The sequence below is a fragment of the Kogia breviceps genome, chromosome 1, assembly GCF_026419965.1.
Source record: "Kogia breviceps isolate mKogBre1 chromosome 1, mKogBre1 haplotype 1, whole genome shotgun sequence".
NCBI classification, from domain to species: domain Eukaryota; kingdom Metazoa; phylum Chordata; class Mammalia; order Artiodactyla; family Physeteridae; genus Kogia; species Kogia breviceps.
The window spans coordinates 166,422,667-166,443,004 of NC_081310.1; the positions used below are offsets into that span (position 1 = coordinate 166,422,667).

General features: G+C 57.1%; 1 protein-coding gene across 18 annotated transcripts in view; it reads left to right on the plus strand.

Moving 5' to 3' along the window:
• Positions 1–4,494: 4,494 nt before the first annotated feature.
• Positions 4,495–20,338, plus strand: part of SLC6A9 (solute carrier family 6 member 9) — a 31,589-nt gene continuing 15,745 nt past the window's right edge. For 4 of the 18 annotated variants that reach the window (XM_067009343.1, XM_059082876.2, XM_067009338.1 and 1 more), the window contains exons 1-2: positions 4,626–4,793; positions 10,310–10,425. Coding sequence is in view for 13 of the 18 variants with exons in the window: in XM_059082876.2 (XP_058938859.1) it covers positions 10,396–10,425 (30 nt within the window). In the remaining 5 variants the exon portion in view is untranslated. Of the gene's footprint in view, positions 4,794–4,908; positions 5,026–6,453; positions 6,472–10,309; positions 10,426–16,177; positions 16,457–18,830; positions 18,979–20,338 lie in introns of those variants that run through there. The other 14 variants (XM_067009347.1, XM_067009315.1, XM_067009261.1 and 11 more) reach the window with 12 other exon arrangements.

Consider the following 20,338-nt stretch of genomic DNA (forward strand, 5'->3'; position numbering starts at 1 on the left):
GCTTCCTGGGGCTCTGCCAGGGCGCCCTGACCCCCGCTGTCTGCCCTGGAGCTCAGCCAGCCCCAACTGACCCTTTTCCCTCTTCCAGCCTGCTTCCTGAGCTAGCCCACGGTAAGAGGCTTATCAGACACATGGGGGAGACTGATAAGACAGGGCCCCCAGTACAGCCTTATCCATCCTCAGCTGCTGGGAGTTGTGGGGTGCTGCCAGCAGGTGGAACCCCACCCACTCAGGCTGCCATATACCACCCATGTGCGAGGGGTGTCACGCCCCATAATGTCATAACTCCCTATGATGTCATCATTTGTAGTCACATCATGGCTTTGTCCCTCCTTCAATTCTGAAGGGGTTACTCGGACAGGAGGAGTGGAGTCAGACAGGAGCCTTACTGAGGCTCCAGGTCAGCAAGCCGGGTTGGGCTGGACTGGGAAGAGGGGGTGGTGTCACAGAATCCTCCCCAGGGTGGATGGCTATTTTTGGTGTTGGCTGCTCCACTTATAGCCACTCCTCCCAATCTAAAGAGGCTCTGGGTCCAGCAGGGGCAGGGGCAGTGGAAGGAATCTCCCATCCCTCTACAGGGCAGCTCTGGGTGTCAGCCTCTAGCTCTGAATCAGCCCCCTGCTCCCCACAGGGAGGCCCGAGCCTGGGGAAGAGGGGGCCTTACATCTCCTCAGCAGTGAGGCAGGGAGGGATCATAAGGATGGCCAAACGGATGGACAGAGTCAGACCCGCTGTGACAGTCAGATATGTCAACTTGCTGACAGTCTGTGCTCACAGCCTCAAATCCACACTCTCACAAGCCAGCAGCCATTCATTCTCACAGCCACATGTGACCACACATGGGTCACAGACAGAGACGTGTTGCCCCACATGGGCAGGTGACATAGGCACATGATCGCACATGGTCGCACATCCCATACAGGAGAGCAGGAACTCCTTTTCTCTCAGGGCTGAGTTCCTAGAAATCAGCACAGTTCCCAGCACAGTGCAGATGTACATTCATACGTGGTGAGTAAGTGGACATGCAATTAAACAGGTCATGTGACCGGGGTGGGGAGGGACTGGAGGAAAAGCCACCAGTCTCCATCCCTCCTCAGGACAGGATGGGATCATCAAGCTGCTTCTAGCACCACCCCCGGCCCCAGCTTCCATGATGGTCACTCCTAAGGCAATGTCAGTCACTGAAGGGACCTGGGTCATCAGGGCCACTGCCCCCTGCCCTCCAGATTCCTTTCCAGTGAATTGGGACACTGGCACGTTGAGAGTTGGATGTTAGGAACATCAGTGGTCTAGACATTAGGTGCCCTGGGCATTAGGGGGCTCTGGGTGCTGGGAACTCTGGGTTTGGGGTTCTCTGCAGTGTTGGGAGCTCTGGCACCCTTGGCATTGGGAATTCTGGATTTGGGGAGATCTAAGGTATTTAGAAATCTGGACATTGAATGCTCTGGACATCAGGGCTGTAGCCCAGACAGGCCAAAGTCAATGCTTCCAGTCTGTATGCCTAATTTTACCTGCAGCTGCTGAGGTCCAGCCTGGAACCCTGCTCTGATTCCCGTAATTGGCTCATGCTGCCCCCCTGGATCAGGACCAGAGAAAACACAACAGAATGGCCTGAAAGGCACATGAAGCCCCAGAGACAGCTCTTGGATCTGGAACCAACCTAGCCTGCTCCCTTGCATTGGGACAGGGCAGGGAAGGTACCAGGCACTGACCACTAGGCTCCAAGTTCAAGGGAGGAAGAATCTGAGAGCAGAGTCCAGGTGGGCTTCTGCAGCTCCTGAAGCTGGGGCTCCGAGCCTGGTCAGGCCAGGCTGTAACTCAAAGCAATGTCCACCTTCCCCCAACTTCTCAGCAAGGTCCCTCAGCACCCCTCCACCAAGGTGGCCAGTGCTGCCAGCTCCTACAGTGCCATCTAGAAGTGGCCCATGTCTGCCCTTATCCCTAATCCCACCAGACATACACCTAAGCACACTCCCTGTGGCTCAACAGAGGCCTTGCTCCTGCAGGCTGATGACAAGTGACACCAGTCAGCACCAGGGGATCTGACGCTGGGCCCAGCCCTCCCAGGAAATTGCACTGCAACTAGAGGCTCCTGAGACACGCCTTAGCCCGCAGTGGGTGGGGCCTGGCTGCTGCCTGTCCTCTTACTGCCCTGCCCCAGGAAGAAGCAAGCCAGCGAGATGTCTGACCCATCAGTCCTTCTCTCGGTCCTCTGGCCCAATCCCCCTACTCTCCTCACAGTGGCCCAGGCTGGCCATGCCCTTCCCAACCTGTGGGCCAGTGGTCCAGTGCGGGGAACTCACAGGAGGGGATGAAGGCCATCCCAGCTCTGACCTGGACTAGGCCCAAACACGTCTCCCTTGGGGCTTCATTCTGGTTGGAAAAAAACAGCCGCTTCAGTTCCTGACTCGTGGAGACGGTTTTTCAAGCCAGAATCTTTCTCATAAGCTTTTCCTCAGGACTCAACTCACTGTGTAGCTGCCTGAAGCCCTTTCTAGCTCAAGATGTGTAAAATACACACATCTATAAATCTCTCCATGTGTATGCAAATACGATTTGTGTTATGTTGTCTGTCTAGCAAAACCCACGTGGTCAATATCTTCAACTTTCCCAAACACCCCCAGGGAAAATCTCTTTCCCCCACCCCATGGGCTAAAGTGTGAGGCTGCCTCCCTGCCCCCAGATCAATCACAAATGTTCTTTCTCCCTGATAGAGACTCAGAGGGCTGAACCCTGAGCACCCCTCCCCCTCTCTTCTTCCACCCCACCCCACCCCACCCCCAGCCCCAGGTTCTGAGAGCCTCCCCAGGGTCTGGCTGTGAGCATCCTGAGCCTCCCTCCCTTCATACGGAGTCCTTAGGATGAGGTGGCCAGGTCGATCCCAGAAGCTTCACTGACTCTCAGTGCCCTCTTCTCAGGGCCCCTTGACCCCCAGTCTACTGCTTCAAGGGGAAAGAAGGCCACTGTCCCACCCTCCCACTCTTCCTTGTCCCCACTCCACTCCATGCGGGATCTTCCAACAGCCTCCATTCTGCCTTCCCTGTGTGGTGGCCCTTTTTGACAAGCCCCAGGGGGAGGGAGGGAGGGAGAGACCAGCCACAGACTTCATGTCCTAGCAGGACAGGCGAGGGGGTGGGGCCTGGATCACAGGTGCCCAGCCCCCAAAGTTGCACACACAAACACACACCACTACACAGAGCTGCTGCAGTGCACACAGTCACTCACAAACACAGATCCACCTACTCAAATCCACAGGGGCAGGGGGGCACAGGAGCAACAGTCTGCTCAGGAAGAGGCCACACATACACATAAGACACCTGTAATTCGTTCATAGGAGAATATAAATCACAAACATGCTGTACCTGCTAGGTTTGGGGAGAGAGTAAAAATGAAAATAATCTTGCTGACAAGAATAATGTCTCCAGATCTCCCCAGATCTGACCAAGTCTCTACTGTGAATAGGTTATAAGTTCTGAGTTGGTAGGGCCCTGGAGAAGCCTGGTGGAATGGACTGTGTGTGGCCTGACAGCACTCCTTGGCAGGAAGTATCTGTGCCTGATACCTGCTATCTTGTTCAGTGCCTCTGATTGTAAATTAATAAAGTGGAATCTCACTTGTCAATTGATCTTGTGCGAGTTTGGCGTATGTGAATCAGCTTCTTGGAGGCTGACTATCCCCAAGGAACAAATAAAACTGGTTTCCTGGCCAGACAACAGCGAGGACAGACTCAGGGTGCCGAGAAGAGACTGGTCCCCTTCCCGAGCAGATGCTGGGGGCAACAACTGTTCCCTGACAGCCAGTACTAACCGGCCCTTCTCCTTGAAAGCTGGTGGCTCTCAAGGTAAGCAATTGTGGGAGCCCTTTTCCACCAACTGCCAAGCCTTGCTGCTCAGGGGCAGCCTGGAGCAATGTGTTTTGTCTATTTTGAAGGAAGGAAACTGAGGCTCAGCAAAGCTCCCTTTGGCAAAGTCTCCATTAGCTGGAATTGGAACCCAAGTATGTCTCCCCAGGGAGAGAAGAGGGGGCCCAGGTTGGTGACTGCAGCACTTGTAACACAATGGCCAATGTAGGGTTGACCAAACCAGTGGTCAAAGGAGGGTCCATGGAGAAAGGACCCCCAGCCCTCCAGTTCCAAGGAGTAGGACCCAGGCCTTACCCAGCTGTGCCCACAGTCCCTAGCGGCACTGCTCAAAGGGAATGGAATTTGCTCTGACTTCTCTCTAGGGGGAACGCAGGCGCAGAAGGCCGGGGGCCTGGCAGGCTAACTCCAACTCCAGCCCCCCAAGTGCCCCAGGCGTTCTGGCTTTATTCCAGCCTAGCCCAAAGGGGACATCTGCTTCCTCCAAGGGCCCCAGCTGAAGGGCAGCAAGACAGGGGCGGAGAAGGGGGCTCCTTTGCGGAGCCCACTCCCAGGGGTTCGTGGGGATCAATCATCTGAAAGCAGGAGCAACTTGTAATTTTATTCCCTGGGAGGAGGAGCCTGAGAAGTCGTCTGGGGGTGGGGATGAATGGGGGGGGGCGCGCAGGGAGGCCAGGGGAGCTGTTCAGAGAGGGGAGGGACTTGGCTAGATCTCCCAAGCCTTCTCCACTCTCCAAACTTTCACCAAACTCTTGGCCCCCGCCTCCCTGAAACCAAAACACAAGCTCAGGAGGAGAGGCGAGCGGCGCGGCGGGGCGGGCGGACTCGCGGCGGCACTGAGCCTCAGGAGGCTGATGCAACTTTCCCTTTAAGAAAGCCACCTGGGCGCACCGCGGTGCGGACCCAGCAAGCCTGGGCCGGGGGCTGCAGCATGGTAAGGAGCCTGGGGGAAGGGGGCGCTGCGGCCCGCGCCACTGTCTGTCCCGCCGTCGGTCTGGGTGTTTGGTGGCTACGCGGGGCTGAGCCCCAGACCAGCGGGCGGGCGAGCGTGTGTGTGTGTGTGTGTGTGTGTGTGTGTGTGTGTGAGATCGCGCATGCATGCGGGCATCTGGGGGTAAGAGTGTGGGTGCACGTACAGGGATGTCTGTCTCGTCGGAAAGGTCGGGGTAGGTGCGCGCGTCTGGGTGTCACCGCTGTCACCAAGGAGCTGAAGCGGGAGGGAACGGCGGCGCGGGGCGGGGGGTGCTCCTGGAGGAGGGGGAGCTGCGTGCCGACGCCGGTTCGGTCCGGGGCTGCGGGAGTGGGGCTGTGCCGGCAGCGCCGGAACCAGAGCTTCTGTCTGAGGCGCCAGTGGGTCTGCGCGCCAGGGGCCTGCGGGCGCCGGGAACCGGTGGGCCGGGTGTCTGCGCCCCTCATGCGGGCTCCTGCTTTCCATCTCCTTGCCGGCCGCTGGCCGGCCAAGCTGCCTATCTGGCCCCTCCAGCCGGCCTGCCTCACTATCTGCCCGCCCACTCGGCGGCCGGTTGAGGGTTCCCGCGCGCCAGCAGGTCCCGGGAAGCCGCGCCAAGGAGTCTCGGTGCCCTCGGGCTGTTGTCCTCGGCTCCCGGCCACTGCTTTGGGAAGGGGCTACGGCCGCGTTTTTCTTTGGGGGTTGTAACCCGCGCCCTCCCCAGCCCAACCTTCATTCCCAGTGCGCGTAGGGCGGGCCCAGGCGGCCGCAGGTGAGGGCAGGGGCCTAGCAGCCTGGGGCGCCCACTCCCAGCCAGCGCCCCGCACCCCGCAGCCAAGGCCCGCGGGAGCAGGCGGCGGGGCCGGGGCCGGGCGGGAGGGGGGCTTTCCCGGAGGGCCGGGAGGGGCCTGAGCCGGCTCGGGGGCGGGGCAAGGGGGCGGGGACCTGGGAGCCCGGGTACTTTTCCACGGCAGGGACCGGGGGCGGGGCTGCCGCCTCCACACCAGCTGAGAGGCCCACACGTGGCGGCTGATGTAACGCCCGCCCCCGACACCTCGCACCCCGATTAAGGTGGACGCGCCCCGCTTCGAGGAATCTGGGCGCTCCAGGCGGCGCTACAGCTCCGAAACCGACCTCGCCTCTTCCTGCCGTTCCAGGGCCTCTTCTCAGCCTGCCGGCCGCTTCTTAAAGAAGCCGCGCCCCCTTTCGGGCCTGTACTCCGCAGGCCACGCCCCCTCGCTGGTCACTCTTAAAGGAGCCGCGTCCCCAGCTCTCTGACAGCTACCGCACAAAGCCTAGGTCTGTTTCTTTGCCGAAACAAGCCTGATGCTGCGGCCACTAGAAGATAAAGGCTGGGGAGCGAGGAGTGGAGGAGAGAAGGACCTGAGAGGTTAAAGAACCCCAAAGTGAGGGAGCGTCAGAAGATTGGAGGATAGTGGGTGAGGGGACTGGTTCTAGGAAGAGACTAAAGAGCGACACTGAGCATGCCCAAATGTTTCCAAGGACCGCAGAGAAAACGCCCCCTTACTCGGCCTACACTGCGACTGAAGCTCAGTGCCCAGCTCTGGGGACACAGAAGAATCACACCTCTGCCCTGGATGATCTCTCCAGCTGGTGGGGAAGGCAGATTGGGACACGAGTAACCATGCCGCAACGGCTACGTGTGAGGAGCATATTAATCAGATGTACACAGCGTGCTTTGGGGGTAACCGGGAGCAGCATTTAAAGATTGACTGCAAATGGGAGGAGAAAGGAAGGCTTCTTGACGATAATGGCATTGGGACAGGTTTTGAAGACGGGTGGGGTATATACAGATAGATATGGGGACAAGGGTACTCAAGGAAGAGGGAACTGCCTAAGCAAAGGCATGAAGACAAGAACCCTCTGGGGTTGCTGAATAGTCCCACGTGGCCTCAGGTGGCCGCAAGTGGCTGCAGGTAGCGGACCTTGAATCTAGGCAGAACTAGGGCCCTCCCCTACTCTCACAGCCCCTCCACTGCCTCCGTCACAGTGAATGGAAATTATGTTTCCTCCTCTATCTCTCTCCTAAGCTGTGAGGTCCTTGAAGGCCAGGAAAGAACCTGTCACCTTTCCATCCCCAGAGAAGACTCCAGGGCTTGGCCCAGATGGACCCTTAAAATTGATTGACCTGACAGTCCTGTTTGGAGGAGAGGAAGACTGAGCAATGAGACAGTAAAGGTGGGCTGGGTCCTCTGACCCTCTCCCCATCCTCCCTTGAGTGGCTGAGAGGCAACTCGAACCCAGCTCATCCTCTCCCCACTCCAAACCTGCAGCATCCCCAGCATTCCTGTCTCTGGGACTAGCACAGGCTTCATCACCAAGTCTCCTACCAAAGTTAATGTTCTTTATTTGTCTCAAATCTCTGTACCTCTCCCCACCCCAGCATCACCTTCCTGAGCCAAGCCCCCTCATCCCTGGCCTGGCCTATTCCTAATTGATTTCCTCTCTTCCCCTCTCCCCTCCCTCCAGTCCTTTCTCCACACTAATCTAGGGTGATGTTTTCAAAATGCACCTTCCACCAATTGCTCCTCCTCACCGTTACAGCTCTGCTTTAAAGACTTCAATAGCTGCCGTTGCCCTCAGGATAAAGAGCAAAACCGCAAAACGGAAGCCCCAAAGACCCCGAACCTGCTTATCTCTCCACCTCTGTCTTTGGCCACTTTGTCCCTCACTATCTGAGCCTCAGCCTCACAGTCTTTGCACATAGTATTCCATTTGCTTGAATCTCTCTTCCTCTTCTCTGCTCACCGTTGCCAAATCATCCCCCTCTGACTCTTAAACATCACTTCCTCAGGAAAGTCCTCTGTAACTCTCAGACAAGGCCAGGCCCCCCTGGTGTAGATTTTCGTAAAGATCTTTCACTTTCGCACCCTTTATTGTAGGCTTTAATTATACACATTTGAGTCACCAGTTTCATTCATTTCCCCACCAGCCTGTAAGCTGCAGGAGGGCAGAGACTGAAGAGTTATTGGTACCCAGCACAGATCTGGCCCAGAGCAAGCCCGAAATAAATATTTGCAGAGTAAATGAATTGAATTGTGGCCACCCCTAAATGCCTGCTGAACAATTTAGGCCATATCCTGTTGGCTGCGGAAAACTGTTGGAGGGAATCAGGGCTTTAGGACTTTGGGAAGATTAATGAATTGGAGGGGAGGAAAAAGTGGAGGACTTGTAGAGTCAAAAATTAAGCACAAATTTCAGAATGTACAAAGGAAGTATGATTAGCCCCATCTTCCAGATTGAGAAAACTGAGGCTCAGAGAGGTTAAGTAACTTGCTTGAAGTCACATACCTAGTGAATGTCAGAGCCAGTTCCTCCTTCCACGTCCCAGAGTCCAAGCTGACTCTGACCCACGTAGCACAGATGGAGAGCTTGTCAATAGTGGCCCATATATGGGTTAGGGGCAGGCCTGGTGTCTAGGTAATGTGGATGCCCAACCCCTAGAAGAGGGCCTGGCCTATCGTGGGCATTCAGGTGGTACTTTTTGAATGGATGGATGGGGCCATTTAACAGAAATGGCAGAAGCAGAAGCAGCAAAGCTTTCCACCCAACTCATTGTCCTGGAAGCAGCCCCCAAGCAATCTTTTCTCCACTAATCTGTCAGCACCCTGACCACAAGGGCTGTATTTGCAGTGCTTAGGGATAATACCCTGGAACTTAGATTCCGGGATGGAGTGTCCTCAGTTTACTCACCTGACCAGAGGGCGTAATGCCCATCCAGTGAGGTGGCTCTTAATAATGCCATCTGCTGTCATTACTATCCTCATTGTCATTAATATCTGTTAGCTGAAGAGGGACAGCTTTGAGGACAGCAAATCTAGAGTGTACAGCTTGGAGGGAGGGGTGTGGTAAGCGAAGACAAGGGTATGATCTTCTAAGGGAGCACACCCCCTGTTCTGACTGCCCCCAGAAGACCAAAGCCACAAGCAGGGACCTCTTTAGGAAACAGTGAGAGGCAGGAAGGCCGGCCTGGGTGACTAACCAAAGGGAAATGGTCGCAAGTCACATCCCTACCTGGCTCAGCCCTGGGGAGAAGGTTATGCAGGACACCTGGTGGCCAGGACAGAGGCCTAAGGTAGCCAAGGGCTGATTTGCATAGGCAAAGAAGAGCTTCTTCCTCCTCTTTTCTAGCCTTCCAATGGCTTCCTGGGCCTGTGGGTGGGAGGTGGCCCTTGAAGGTGGCTGTAGGTGGGGCAGAGGGGCACAAAACAGCCTTTGGAGTAGAGTGACTCCTTGAGAGGAGCCAGAGAAGGCCCCAGTCCTTCCTAGGACCAGGCCCTATGGAGCGTGAATGTCCTTATGCACCTGACCCCGGGTTTTCCTCCCATAAGAGAATTCTCTGAGGCTCCCTGAAGGTTGATTCCACTCCTGCGACCTGTCAAAAACTTCCCCCTCTTCCATCTGCGTCCGTCCAGCATTGAACCTGCAGACACCAGCAGCTGCATGGCCGCCCCCCCCCGTCTGTCTGCCCCTCCTGCTCACCAGCCCCACATCGCCTCTCAGAGGCTTCCTACGAGATCTCTCTGGCTGACCTGGCCCCTCATTCCAAGGCCTCAGCCTTACCCATTTCCCTTCAACTCACTTCCACCAACATTCCCCGCAAGCTGAGCATCGCGCCGGTTGCTGGGCACAGAGGGGTAGATGAAACACATCCAACCCCTCAGGGAACTGGCCAGCCAACCCATGGTTGACAGACGTAAGCAAATGAGTTGATAAGGACACTGGTCGAAGTCTGCACAAAACACTAAAGAGGAGACAGTTTGTTCCCTCTGGGGTGGAGGGTGGGTAGTGTCAGGAAAAGCTACAGACGAGAGGTGACACTTAAGTAGGCTCCTAAAGGATTTGTAAATTCCACCTGGTGAACAGGAGGGAATGTGTTCTGCAGGGGCCAGCCTGAGCACGGGCATGGCGGCGTTGTGCCTGCACATGCCGTGTTTGGTGTGCCTAGAGCTTCTGGTCCAAGTTAGTGACATAATAACGAGCCCTCTGCCTGGAGCCCAAGCTGAGTGGCACCAGGATAGGGAAGGACCATCCTGGACGCCTGGCTGGGGCGAGGGTGGGAAGCATGTGCTGGTCCAAGTCGACTCCCCGTCAGGGGAGGGGTTGAAGCCATTCACACAGGTGATGAAGGAATTGGACCCTGTCCCAGTTCTGTGTTCATTTTTTATCTTTTATAGAATTGGGCATCTGGAGAGTCAGAAATAGACCTTTGCCCATTGGGACAGGAAGTCTGGAGACCAAGGGATCCAGGGGAAGGTTTGGGAGGAGAGTGAGGCAGGAACTGGATTGAGGGTCATCCAGAAATGAGCAGGACAGGAGATGGTCTGGAAGGGGTTGGGCCAGGGCGGGAGGGAAGAGAGGACCTGCCAGCTGGTGGTCTGGGCCCTGCACTACCTGTTCTGAAGAGCCCTGAGGGCCACACGTGTCCTTCCCTGCCTTCCTGGGCCAAATCCTCAGTGCATTCTCTGCTCTCTCCACAGCTCTTGAGGCCTGTGCTCTGAAAGGTGCTAGAAACAGAGCCTGTGAGTGTGGTCCGGGACTCCAGAGCCCCTAACCCACCACTACCATGGTGGGAAAAGGTGCCAAAGCGATGCTGGTGAGTACATGGACCAGGCTGCAGGGAGGAGGGGGCCATGAGGACCATCCCCGCGGGGGCCCGCTGTCAGCTGCTGGCCCCGACAGGAGGGCCTAGGAGGCTCCGTGGGGCCCCGAGTCTGGCACTGCCAGGGCTCCCGAGTGCTAGGGCTGTCCCAGGCCCAGGTGGGCAGCACCTCACCCAGCAGGTTAGATGCTGCCATGGCTCCAGGCCCATAGCAGTGCAGATTCCACCACAGAGCCCGAAAGGCATGCTAGGAGGCACGAGGCACACTTCCCGCCCTCATCACAAGATACCCTGGAGAGAAGGCTGCAGTCAGTCCTGCTGGGAGAGCTGTCCTGTGGCTGACACCCAGGCACCCCCAACGCTGCGCTCCGCCTGCGGTGGGGAGCATTCAGCATGTGCTGATCAAGGGGTCCTCAGAGCCTGTCTGATTTTTTTCTTCTTCCACTCTGAAAAGTAACATAGAGTGTTTCATTTTGAATCCTCTCCTGAGGCCTCCTCGGAAAACCTCCCTCTACTGCTTCCCCAAGCCACAGCTCTTCACTGCTCACTGCCTCAGAGCACAGGAGAGGCGGTGAGAAGCAGTGGGCAAGAGCAGGGCCGGCTCACTGATGGGCAGAACAGGCCAGCACTGGAATCAGGAACCAGGAAAATACCCCAAGGGCAGTGGCTGTATTCCTTCTCTTGGGATCTTGCCTCAGGAGCCAGTGACACTGGGCAGCTGTCAGGGGAGGAAGCCAGTGACTGAGCACGGCCCCTCCTGTGGCTCCTCCCTTCTCCCATTCATTGAAAGACTGATCGGCCTAGGGTCTCTGCCGAGCCCTCCCCAAACAAGCCCTGTCCCTCACCAGGGATTTGATTTCTGGGACTCGAAGTACCTGGTCCAAAGGAATGGTCTGGGGGAGGGAGCTGGACAGTCGTGCTCCAGGCTCAGGACCCTCTGTCCTGTCCTGTTCTGAACTTCCAGCGTCCAGCCCCTCAGACCTGCTCTGGTCTGGCCCCCTCCTAACCGGAACAAGTCTGAATGCACTAAGCTTCTCTATTCCTCAGCCAACCTGAACTCTAAGTACTCAGATGTGGGCAGAGCTGGAGGTCTCCTGACCTGAATACTTGCTAGGGGGTGGATGCTGTGATAGACTCAAAAATGGCCTCACCCTTCCCGGAAGTGTTGGAATTGCCACGGGCCTGTTGCAGGAAGTGGGCTGTGGCTCTGCCCCTCCCTACATGGAGATTCTGTGTCCCATGAAACTTAAGAAACCCTCCGAGTACTCTATACTACTCAGTACTGGCTGCTCTACTTTCTCTGGAGTGACCCTCAAAGGACTGGGGCAGGGAGGCAGGAGAGATGTGGAACCCACGTGGGCAACATAGGGAGCGTGAATCACAAGGTCCCAGAATCCCTGCCGGAGCTGAGCTTCCCGGACCCTGGGCTCTGCCGGCCAGCAGGCCAGCCCGTCTGTGGAAGGGAACGTTGCCTTGGGATACTTGTTCCCAGCACCAGGATGTGCCTAAAGATAGCTGGGGCTCGATTTCCTCTGTGCCCTCTGACCTTTGACTTCTGCCCGCCACTGCTGCGTCTGAGGCTCCATAGCATGTCCCCTGGGCACCCCCAGCGGTTGCTCGGGATTCTATTCCTGCTTCTTTCTCAGTTCTGCTTATGACCTTGGGCTCCGCTATTCTCGGGACCCAGTTTGGAACCAGTTCCGCCTCCATTCAGTGCTTGTCTCTAGGATACAGCCTCTGAGGAGCGCCATCTCTCCTAGCTAACCTAGGCAGCTGCGCCTGGACTTTATTAGGTGCCTGTGGTCCCCTAAGGGCAAGTGACTGAGGATGCTCCTCTGGATGCCATGGTGGGGCAGAACAGAGGGTCTTGAGGGTCATGCATGTAAGCCAGTGGCACTTGGACCGTCCCAGGTCTGTGGCTTCTGTTGCCATTTGTGCCCTGGTAGGCTGCGAGTAGTCAGCTGGCACCTGCCATGGGGTCCTCACTTGCATCCGCCTTTGCCTCAGGTTTGGGTGTGAGGACATGGGTCCCCTGGGTCTCTTCAGTGTCCACCACCCTATGTCATCCTTGGAGCTTCTGCTGGGCTCTTCATGTGGCAGGTGCCCCGTGGAGGGTGAGCAACTTCCCAGCACGTGCCCAGACCCACATGCCTGCCGCACGTGTCCCTCCCCCCTCTCCCAGCCCAGATGGTCTCTGCCAGGCCAGCTCAGCTGCCTCCCTCACGCCTCAGCAGCTCCTAGGACAGGGCCATGCAGGAACCCAGCTGGCCAGGGTGCCTCCAAGCCTGGGAGCAGCTGGCATGCTTGGGGGCACTGGGGGTGGGAGGTGGCAGTGGTCCTTTCGTGGAGACCTAGTGCCTCTATACACATGTGGGGCTGGGCTGCCTGGGGCTTGGAGGACAGGGAGCTGGAGGAGAGGAGCCCAGGACAGGAGAGCCCTACTGGGTCAGCTTTAACCCCACAGCTGCACACCAAGTCCACAGCTGGCCAGCTCAGTCCCCTCCCCTGTGTCCACTCCCCACTCATACAGCACCTTGGGCGGAAAGGCCTCGGTGAGCCTCACTGGCCTCTCCCAACATCTTTGAGTTCACTGGTTGCTTCTGTCCCTGGAAGCCTCATGACGAATAAGAGCAGTGTCACCCGGGCTAGAGCCCTGGGTGCCAGAACATCTGAATCGTCCTAGAAGGCTTTATTTTTTTTTAAATTTATTTTATTTATTTATTTTTTTGTTTATTTTGGCTGTGTTGGGTCTTTGTTGCTGCATGCAGGCTTTCTATAGTTGCAGTGAGCGGAGACAGGCTTCTCACCGCGGTGGCTTCCCTTGTTGTGGAGCACGGGCTCTAGGTGTGCAAGCTTCAGTAGTTGTGGCTCATGGGCTCAGTAGTTGTGGTTCGCGGGCTCTAGAGCGGAACCCAGTAGTTGTGGCGCACGGAGTTGTGGCGCGGAGTTGTTGCTCCGCAGCATGTGGGATCTTCCCGGACCAGGGCTCAAACCCGCGTCCCCTGCATTGGCAGGTGGATTCTTAACCACTGCACCACCAGGGAAGCCCCCCTAGAAGGCTTTGAAAGCACCACAGGCCACCTGGGGCTGCCCCACCCCGACCTGTTCTGTTATGCTTTGACAAGAGGGTTTGGATACTTCTTCTCTGCAGCAGCCATCACAGGGCCCGGTGAACAGTGGGTGCTCACCCAGCCCAAGTCCTGGCATGTAGCAGGTGCTCAACTAGTATGGGCTTGACACACATTGGGATCTCAGCAAGCACAGGCTTGACACCCACCTGGCCCTCCCTTGGTAGAGGGCCTGTCACTTACCAGCCACTCACCTAGCATGAGTCCCAGCATGTAACAAGTACTCAGCTAGTACAGACATGGCAAACATTGGGCACTCACTTAGCACAGTGCAAGGGGCACAGTGGGTGCTCACCCGGCTCAGGGCTAGGCATATATTGGGTCCTCACATGGCACAGAATTTGGCATGCATGGGACACTCGTGTAGTGCAGGACCCAGCACACCACAAGGGCTCCCTGTGGGGTGGACACACAGTGGGTGCTCTCTTAACATAGAGCCTGGCACACAGTGGGAGCTCTCCCAGCATTGGATTTGGCATACACTGTGTGCCTTCCTAGCACGGATTTGACACACAGTAGGTCTTCTCCTACCTCAGGCACTGACACACAGTGGGCACTCTCCTTCTATAAGGCCTAGCACAGAGAAGGTGCTCTCCTACCCAGGACAGCCTGAGCAATGACTTAGATAATCAACTAGACGATCCTAGATGTGCAACTACCCCCTCCCCAGTGAAATGGACGATATCTAGATCCAGAGGAAAAGGCCCAACCTCCCCAGGCTTCCTCTTGGGACCTAAGACCTGCCTTCCATTCCCCTTGGTCTCCCCTGCCTCCCTGGAAGCCACCTGCTCAGTCCTGCGGCCTCCCCTCCCCTCACACGGCTTCCCTGCAGCCCCGCTACCCCCAGCACTTTCCAGTCCTGGCTCAGCAGGACCTTCCCTCAGAGTCACAGGGTACAACAAAGCCCCTAGACTCCTTGGCCCTCTGGAGGCATGCCCACTCTTATTAAGAAAAGTCAGAGGCAGGGTTGGGGGAGTCGGCCTCCCTGAGTGGGGCTGGAGCATCTGGATGCCGCTAATGAGGCCTCATTACTGCCAGGACCCAGCTGGGCCGCTGCCGCCTCCTGTCCCCATGGCCAGAGCCAGAGAAAGCTGTCCAGCCAGGGCTGCCTGTTCTGGGCACCCAGCCCAGGCCAGGGCAGCCAAAGCCCAGAGCCCACCCTGGGTGGAAGTGAGCATTTGGGCATCATGGGTGACTGGGCCTTCCTGGAGCCAGCGGCCCAGCCAGGGCCTTGGCCCTCAGTTTGGGCTCACAGGAAGTCCTCGGAGCGTGTCTGGGGACCCGGCTGAATGAGGCTGGCCCGGGGAACAGCTAGCTCAGTCAGTGGGGTCTGAGGCCATTCTTAGGAGACTTGCTTGAGCCGAGGTCAGTCCCCATCTTCCTCCCCAAAATGGGCATAATAACATACCCACCCCAAGGGGCTATTGGAAGGATTAAATGAGTTAATATATATATAAAGTGTTTAGGACAGTGTCTGGCTCATAGTAAACACTTCATATGTACTATCTGTTACTATTATTAATAATGCGAATAGCTTCAAAGATGGACGGATATTATCCCCATCTTAGAGATGAAAAAACTAAGACCAGACATGTTAAGTGACTTGCCTAAGGAGATAGATATATAGTGAGAACTGCCAGAGCTGGGGTTTGAACCCAAGCTTGTCTGACTCTAAAGCTTTTGCCCTTTAAAAAAAATGTCATTCTGCCATGTTCCCACTGGGGTCACCTCACTTACCAAACTCACAGGGAAGCTGTCCTTTACATCAGAATTCATACATGCTTCCATTTGACTGATGTTTACGAAGATCCTACCATGTACCAGACCCTTTGCCAACCTATCAGTTTCCAAAAAGAGCTATGCCTTCCCAGCACCAGAACACTCGTGCCCACCTTCCTGGCCACGGGTTTGTGGTGTCTCAGCATCCGCTGGAGACTGACCAGTGAGTGTGGCCTCAGAGAAGAGGGATTGGATGGGTCTGAGTGACGTTCCACCCCAGCCATGGCGACACCTGCTAGACTGTGCCCAGCCCACTCTGTACACACTCCCAGAGGGAATACCTCAGGTTCTGGGTGATGCAGTACTAATCCTCAAAGGTCCTTATTCTGCAGCCACCCTCTTGGCTAATGCCATCTTTCTTCAGACAGGTGACAGCACCGTTCGCTAAGCCAGAGCTTTTTTACATGGTCAGTCATATTCTCTCATGAGGACACTCCATCATCTTGGCTGGTTGGGAGTCCCCAACTCCGGGGAGGACTGCTTCAGGACCCATCACCCCCCAGCCCACAGCATTCTAAGAAGTCTGAGATGCTCTGGTAGTGCCCTGTGGGTTGCGCCTCCTTCCCCCTTCTCCTTCACCATCTCTAGTGCCCAGTGGTACCCAACCACCTTACCAGGAGCCCACCAAGTGCCAGGCCTATGCGCTCAGAAGCATCTGGGCCCCAGACCTCATTCTGGAATGGGAGTGAGCCGCCCCCTCTCTCTCTCTTCCACGGCTGCTCTGCCTCACCCTGTGGCTGTGAGAGTGTGTGTGTGTGTGTGTGTGTGTGTGTGTGTGTGTGTGTGTGTGTGTGTGTTTTGTTCCAATAACTTGCTGGGAACAAGGGAGAAACACAACAAACCCTGCGCTTCACTCTAACTGTGGAGCACCCGCGCTGGGCTGCATGGGGACTGGCTGGAGGGGGAGGGCCGGGGAGGGGGTAGGCAGAGCTTCAGGAGGAGACGAGGTGAAAGTAATTGATGCTGCCCAGCCAGCAGTGGAAGAGGCAGGGGATGCGTCAGTGTCGCCCGGAGCTGGCAGAGGTGTGAATGAGAGGAGACACGCGCACCCCGCTCCAAGTGCTTACCCTGGGATGGCCGCGGCTCAGGGACCTGCGGCCCCCTCCTCCCCAGAACAGGTCAGTCACCTTCCAGGAGGTCGAGCCCCCTCTCTGGTTCCAGGCAGACTGGGAGGCAGGGCTGGGGGTGGGGAGAGGGGCTGAGTGGTCTGTGCCAGGGAGGGGCAGGCACAGCCAGCCAGAGAGACAGACACCAGCAAAAGTGACCCAGAAAGTTGCAACTGTGCAAAGGAGCAGGAAGAGTTAGCCATGCGGAGGGGGCACAGGGGAGGAGAATGGGGGTATGAGGGCTCCCCCAGCCCAAGGACCTGCTGAGAATCTGCTCTGTGTATCAAAGCTGCATTGTCCTAGCTCCCGGGGAGACGGGCCGGAGGTGCCCAGGAATTGTACTAATCAATACAGCCCCATTGTCTCTGCCACGGCAGCTACTCCTATGGGGAGAGTGGTGAGGGGGCAGGAGGACTTGTTACATGGACTCAGTGGTGAGGGTGGGGGAACGGGATGGGCGACAGTCTCGGCTGCGAGGAGAGAGACCCCACGCAGTGTTCGCCAGTGTCTAGGACAAGTGCCTGGGTCGGTGGGGGCGGGGCACCGGTGTGTCCTCCTCCCTGGAAGCCAGGGATGGGCAGGAATGTCAGGCACAATAGGGCTGATGACAGTGAGGGAGAGGGGACTGGGAAAGCCACCTTCCTTCCCTGTGGGGCATCCTGACTTGACCTTCGGAAGGCAAGAGAAGGAATGTCCTCTGGGGAGATGTGGGTTGCATTTGGGAGAAACATTATGCAGGGCTGCCCTCCACCTTCAGGACTGCCAGGGTCAGAAGCCAAAGCCACTTTCCAGAATGCGAGCCCGCTGCCAACCGAGCGGGGCAGAGACCGCTCGCGGCTGCCACGGTGCAGGGCGTGACTGCCGGGCTTCAGGGCAGAAGCGGAGCCCACCCAATGGCCCTATCACTTCTCCCAGGGCCCGGAGTGGAGCCGGGCATGCCTGGGGGGCATCTTCTGTCTGCTCTCCACAATATCGGCAGATCACTCTCTGCCAATCAGGCCTCTGGGACGAAACAGCAGCGGCATGTCCGTGCCTCTCTCACCTCCTCTATGAGGGCCTGATCTCCTGACAGGCGCTCGGAGGTTTTCCTTGAAGCAAGAGGCACTAATAGCCCCTGCATACTGCTCGGGTCTGGGGTGGATTTCCCCACGGTCCTGCTTCTCCAGCCCGGGCCCTTGACTCTTTCCCACGTCTGGATGAGTGAAGCCAGATGAAAGATGGAAGGCTCTGTCACTGCAGGGTAGATGTTGCCTGAGGGCCAGCCTGGCTCCTGGATTGATTGGACCGACAGGAGAGAAGTTGGGGAAACAAGAACCAAGGGGTGTGAGGGGGTCACAGGGTCTCCTGAGGCAGCCACAGTTTACTGTCCTGGCTGTTCTGCCTGAATTCCCCACTGGGACTCAAAGAAAGTTGCCAGTGATCTGGATTTGGCTCAAGGTCAGTCTGGGATGTAGGGTCTTGCCCGTTCTCCTCCACAAAGTTTGTCTTGGGTGGGACTTCATCCCTTGAGCAAACCCCGGAGCTGCAGAGTCCTGGACAAGAAGCCTGCTGGATCCTAGTGGGGCCCGCCCTGCCCGGGCTGCTCCAGGATTCCTCAGTGTCCACCAAGAGCAGAGCTCACAATTCACAGAAATGTCCCGTGGACACCGCTCTCGGAGGGCAGGAGTCGGGAGCCAGAGCACAGCTGTCGCCCAGGGTAGAATCCTGGGCTGCCTCTGGGTCTGGGCATGAAGAAGGAAGGGACACCCCTGCAGTGGCGCTGGTGGCCGCCACTGGCAGCGGGCTCTGCAGCGTTGTTTCTTTACACGTTGCTGTAGTTTCCAGTTTTCTTTTTAATGATAAGCTTATAATGCTTTTATAATCGGAAAGAAAGCAACAACTTTTTTTTTTTTTTTAATTGTTTAGAAAGCCAGTGGAACTAATGGAAAACACAGGAGAGAGTCAGAAATAGCAGATTCCAGGCAGGGCAGAGCTACAGAATATTAGGAGATCTATTGAGGTCTGTCTATCCCCTGATTTTACAGGTAAAGACGCTGAATGCTGAGAGTGGAAGTGGCTTGCCCAGGGCTGCTGAGGGTGCAGGCTCTAGAATGCTAGGCTTCTAACCCCCAGCTCAGGGTCCCGGCCTGCCAAGCCCAAGGTATAGAGGGAGATCTGGATTCTGCCCTCAGAGCTGAACTGCCTTAATTCCAGGAGTTCATCCAGACCAGTGAATAAGTTGAGGGCAGAGGGCTATGGAAAGGACTCATGTAAGTGACCGCTCGGTGTGGCTCACCCCTATAGGCAGGAACAGGGGTGGGAGGTTGTGAACCCAAGACAGGTCACCGACTGCTTCTAAGGGTAAGGGGCATGGAGGGTTTTATACCTGTATGTCTGTGCATGGCAGGCGTCATGGAGGATGATCAGCCAGCCCACCCACACAGCCATGGAAGGCACGCCCCGTAGTCTGCATCCTGCCTGGCCTGGGGAAGCTCGGGCACAGGGCAGGGCAGGGCAGTCCCCGCCCTGGAGATCACTCACCAGGCGAGTCAGAGGTGAGGCGGGGGGAGCCCCTCCAGGGAGCCCAAGGAGGAGGGGAGCAGCCCGGAGGGGCACCAGGCCACTATGGTTTAATTCACCGCCCAGGTGTGAGCGACGGAGGGAGGTTGGGAGAGCAGCGAGGGGCGGAGAGTGGGAGGTGGGTGATGGGCAGGAGCAGCCTGGAGCCCGGCCAGTCGGCGGGGCCGAGCTGGGTTAGGCAGACAGGCCACCAGTCTGGGTCAGACCATGAGCACAAAGAAATTCTTTCGTGGGCACCTCAGAGCCAACAACCTCTGCAGGGACAGTTAATATCAGTGACACGCCGTCCACCTAGCAGATCAAAAAAATGGGAGGCTTAGAATGGGGAAAATTATGCAAGGAGAAAAAAAGTGCAGCATTGAAAAAGGCTCACCAGCCTTGGGCGTCGCTGCCAGGGAAGGAAGTGGAGGGGCGTCCCCAGAGGAGGGCTGGAGGAGGAAGGGAACTAGAGCCCCTAGGACCCCCCCCCCCACACACACACAGAGGGACCCTTCCTTCCAGTGTACTTGGAGGAAGGTTGGCTTCTTCTGTCCTTGCTGAGCGCTGTGCCCCCTCACCAGCCAGGCTGCCTGCACATAGCTCACACTGGAATTAAAAGTCAGAGGCCTAGCTGTGGACCGGGCTTCCACGGCAGCACCCCATCCACAGCGCCTGCGTGGGGCACTGCAGGGCTGGGGGCAGCAGATGGTGCTGCTTCTGCCACGAGCTCCTCACGCCACTCACAAGGCGTCATTTCAGCTCCTTTTGCACAGCGGACCCCTAGCGTTGCCGGTCACTTCCCGCCACAGCCCAATCCCCAGTTCCGAGCCCCTGTCCCCCAGGCTCTGGCCTCCCCAGGTCACAGCCGGCAGGGCTGAACTGGTTAGCACAAGGCTCAGTGGTGTGCTGCTCTTGAATGGAGTGACCACTGGCTCTTGAGGGCTCAGGCAAGCTACTGCCTATGGCACTCGGCTGGGGGCATCATCACCCTTCCCGCCCCCTCCATGCCAGGGAAGGAGCAGACCTCAGAGGTCCAAGTCTGGTCCCGCTGCACTTGGTCAGGGGGCTGGGGCCACGAGAGAGGCCTTGAACTTCAGGCCTTGGGGACCTCGGTCTCTGCAAGAGGCTTTGCCCTTGCCCAGCCCATGAGGCCATCCTGGACCCTCAGTTGTCTCTTTTACAGCTGTAACCGCTGCTTCGTGACCCCACCCATGTACTCCACAGCTGCCACAATCCCCCATTGTGCCCCTAAGTAAACAAGCCTCGGACAGAATAAAACTGTTATTGTAGGATCAACATATAGGAGCCCTATTTGGCTGTGATTTGTTTGGGAATGGATACACTACCCCAAGCAGG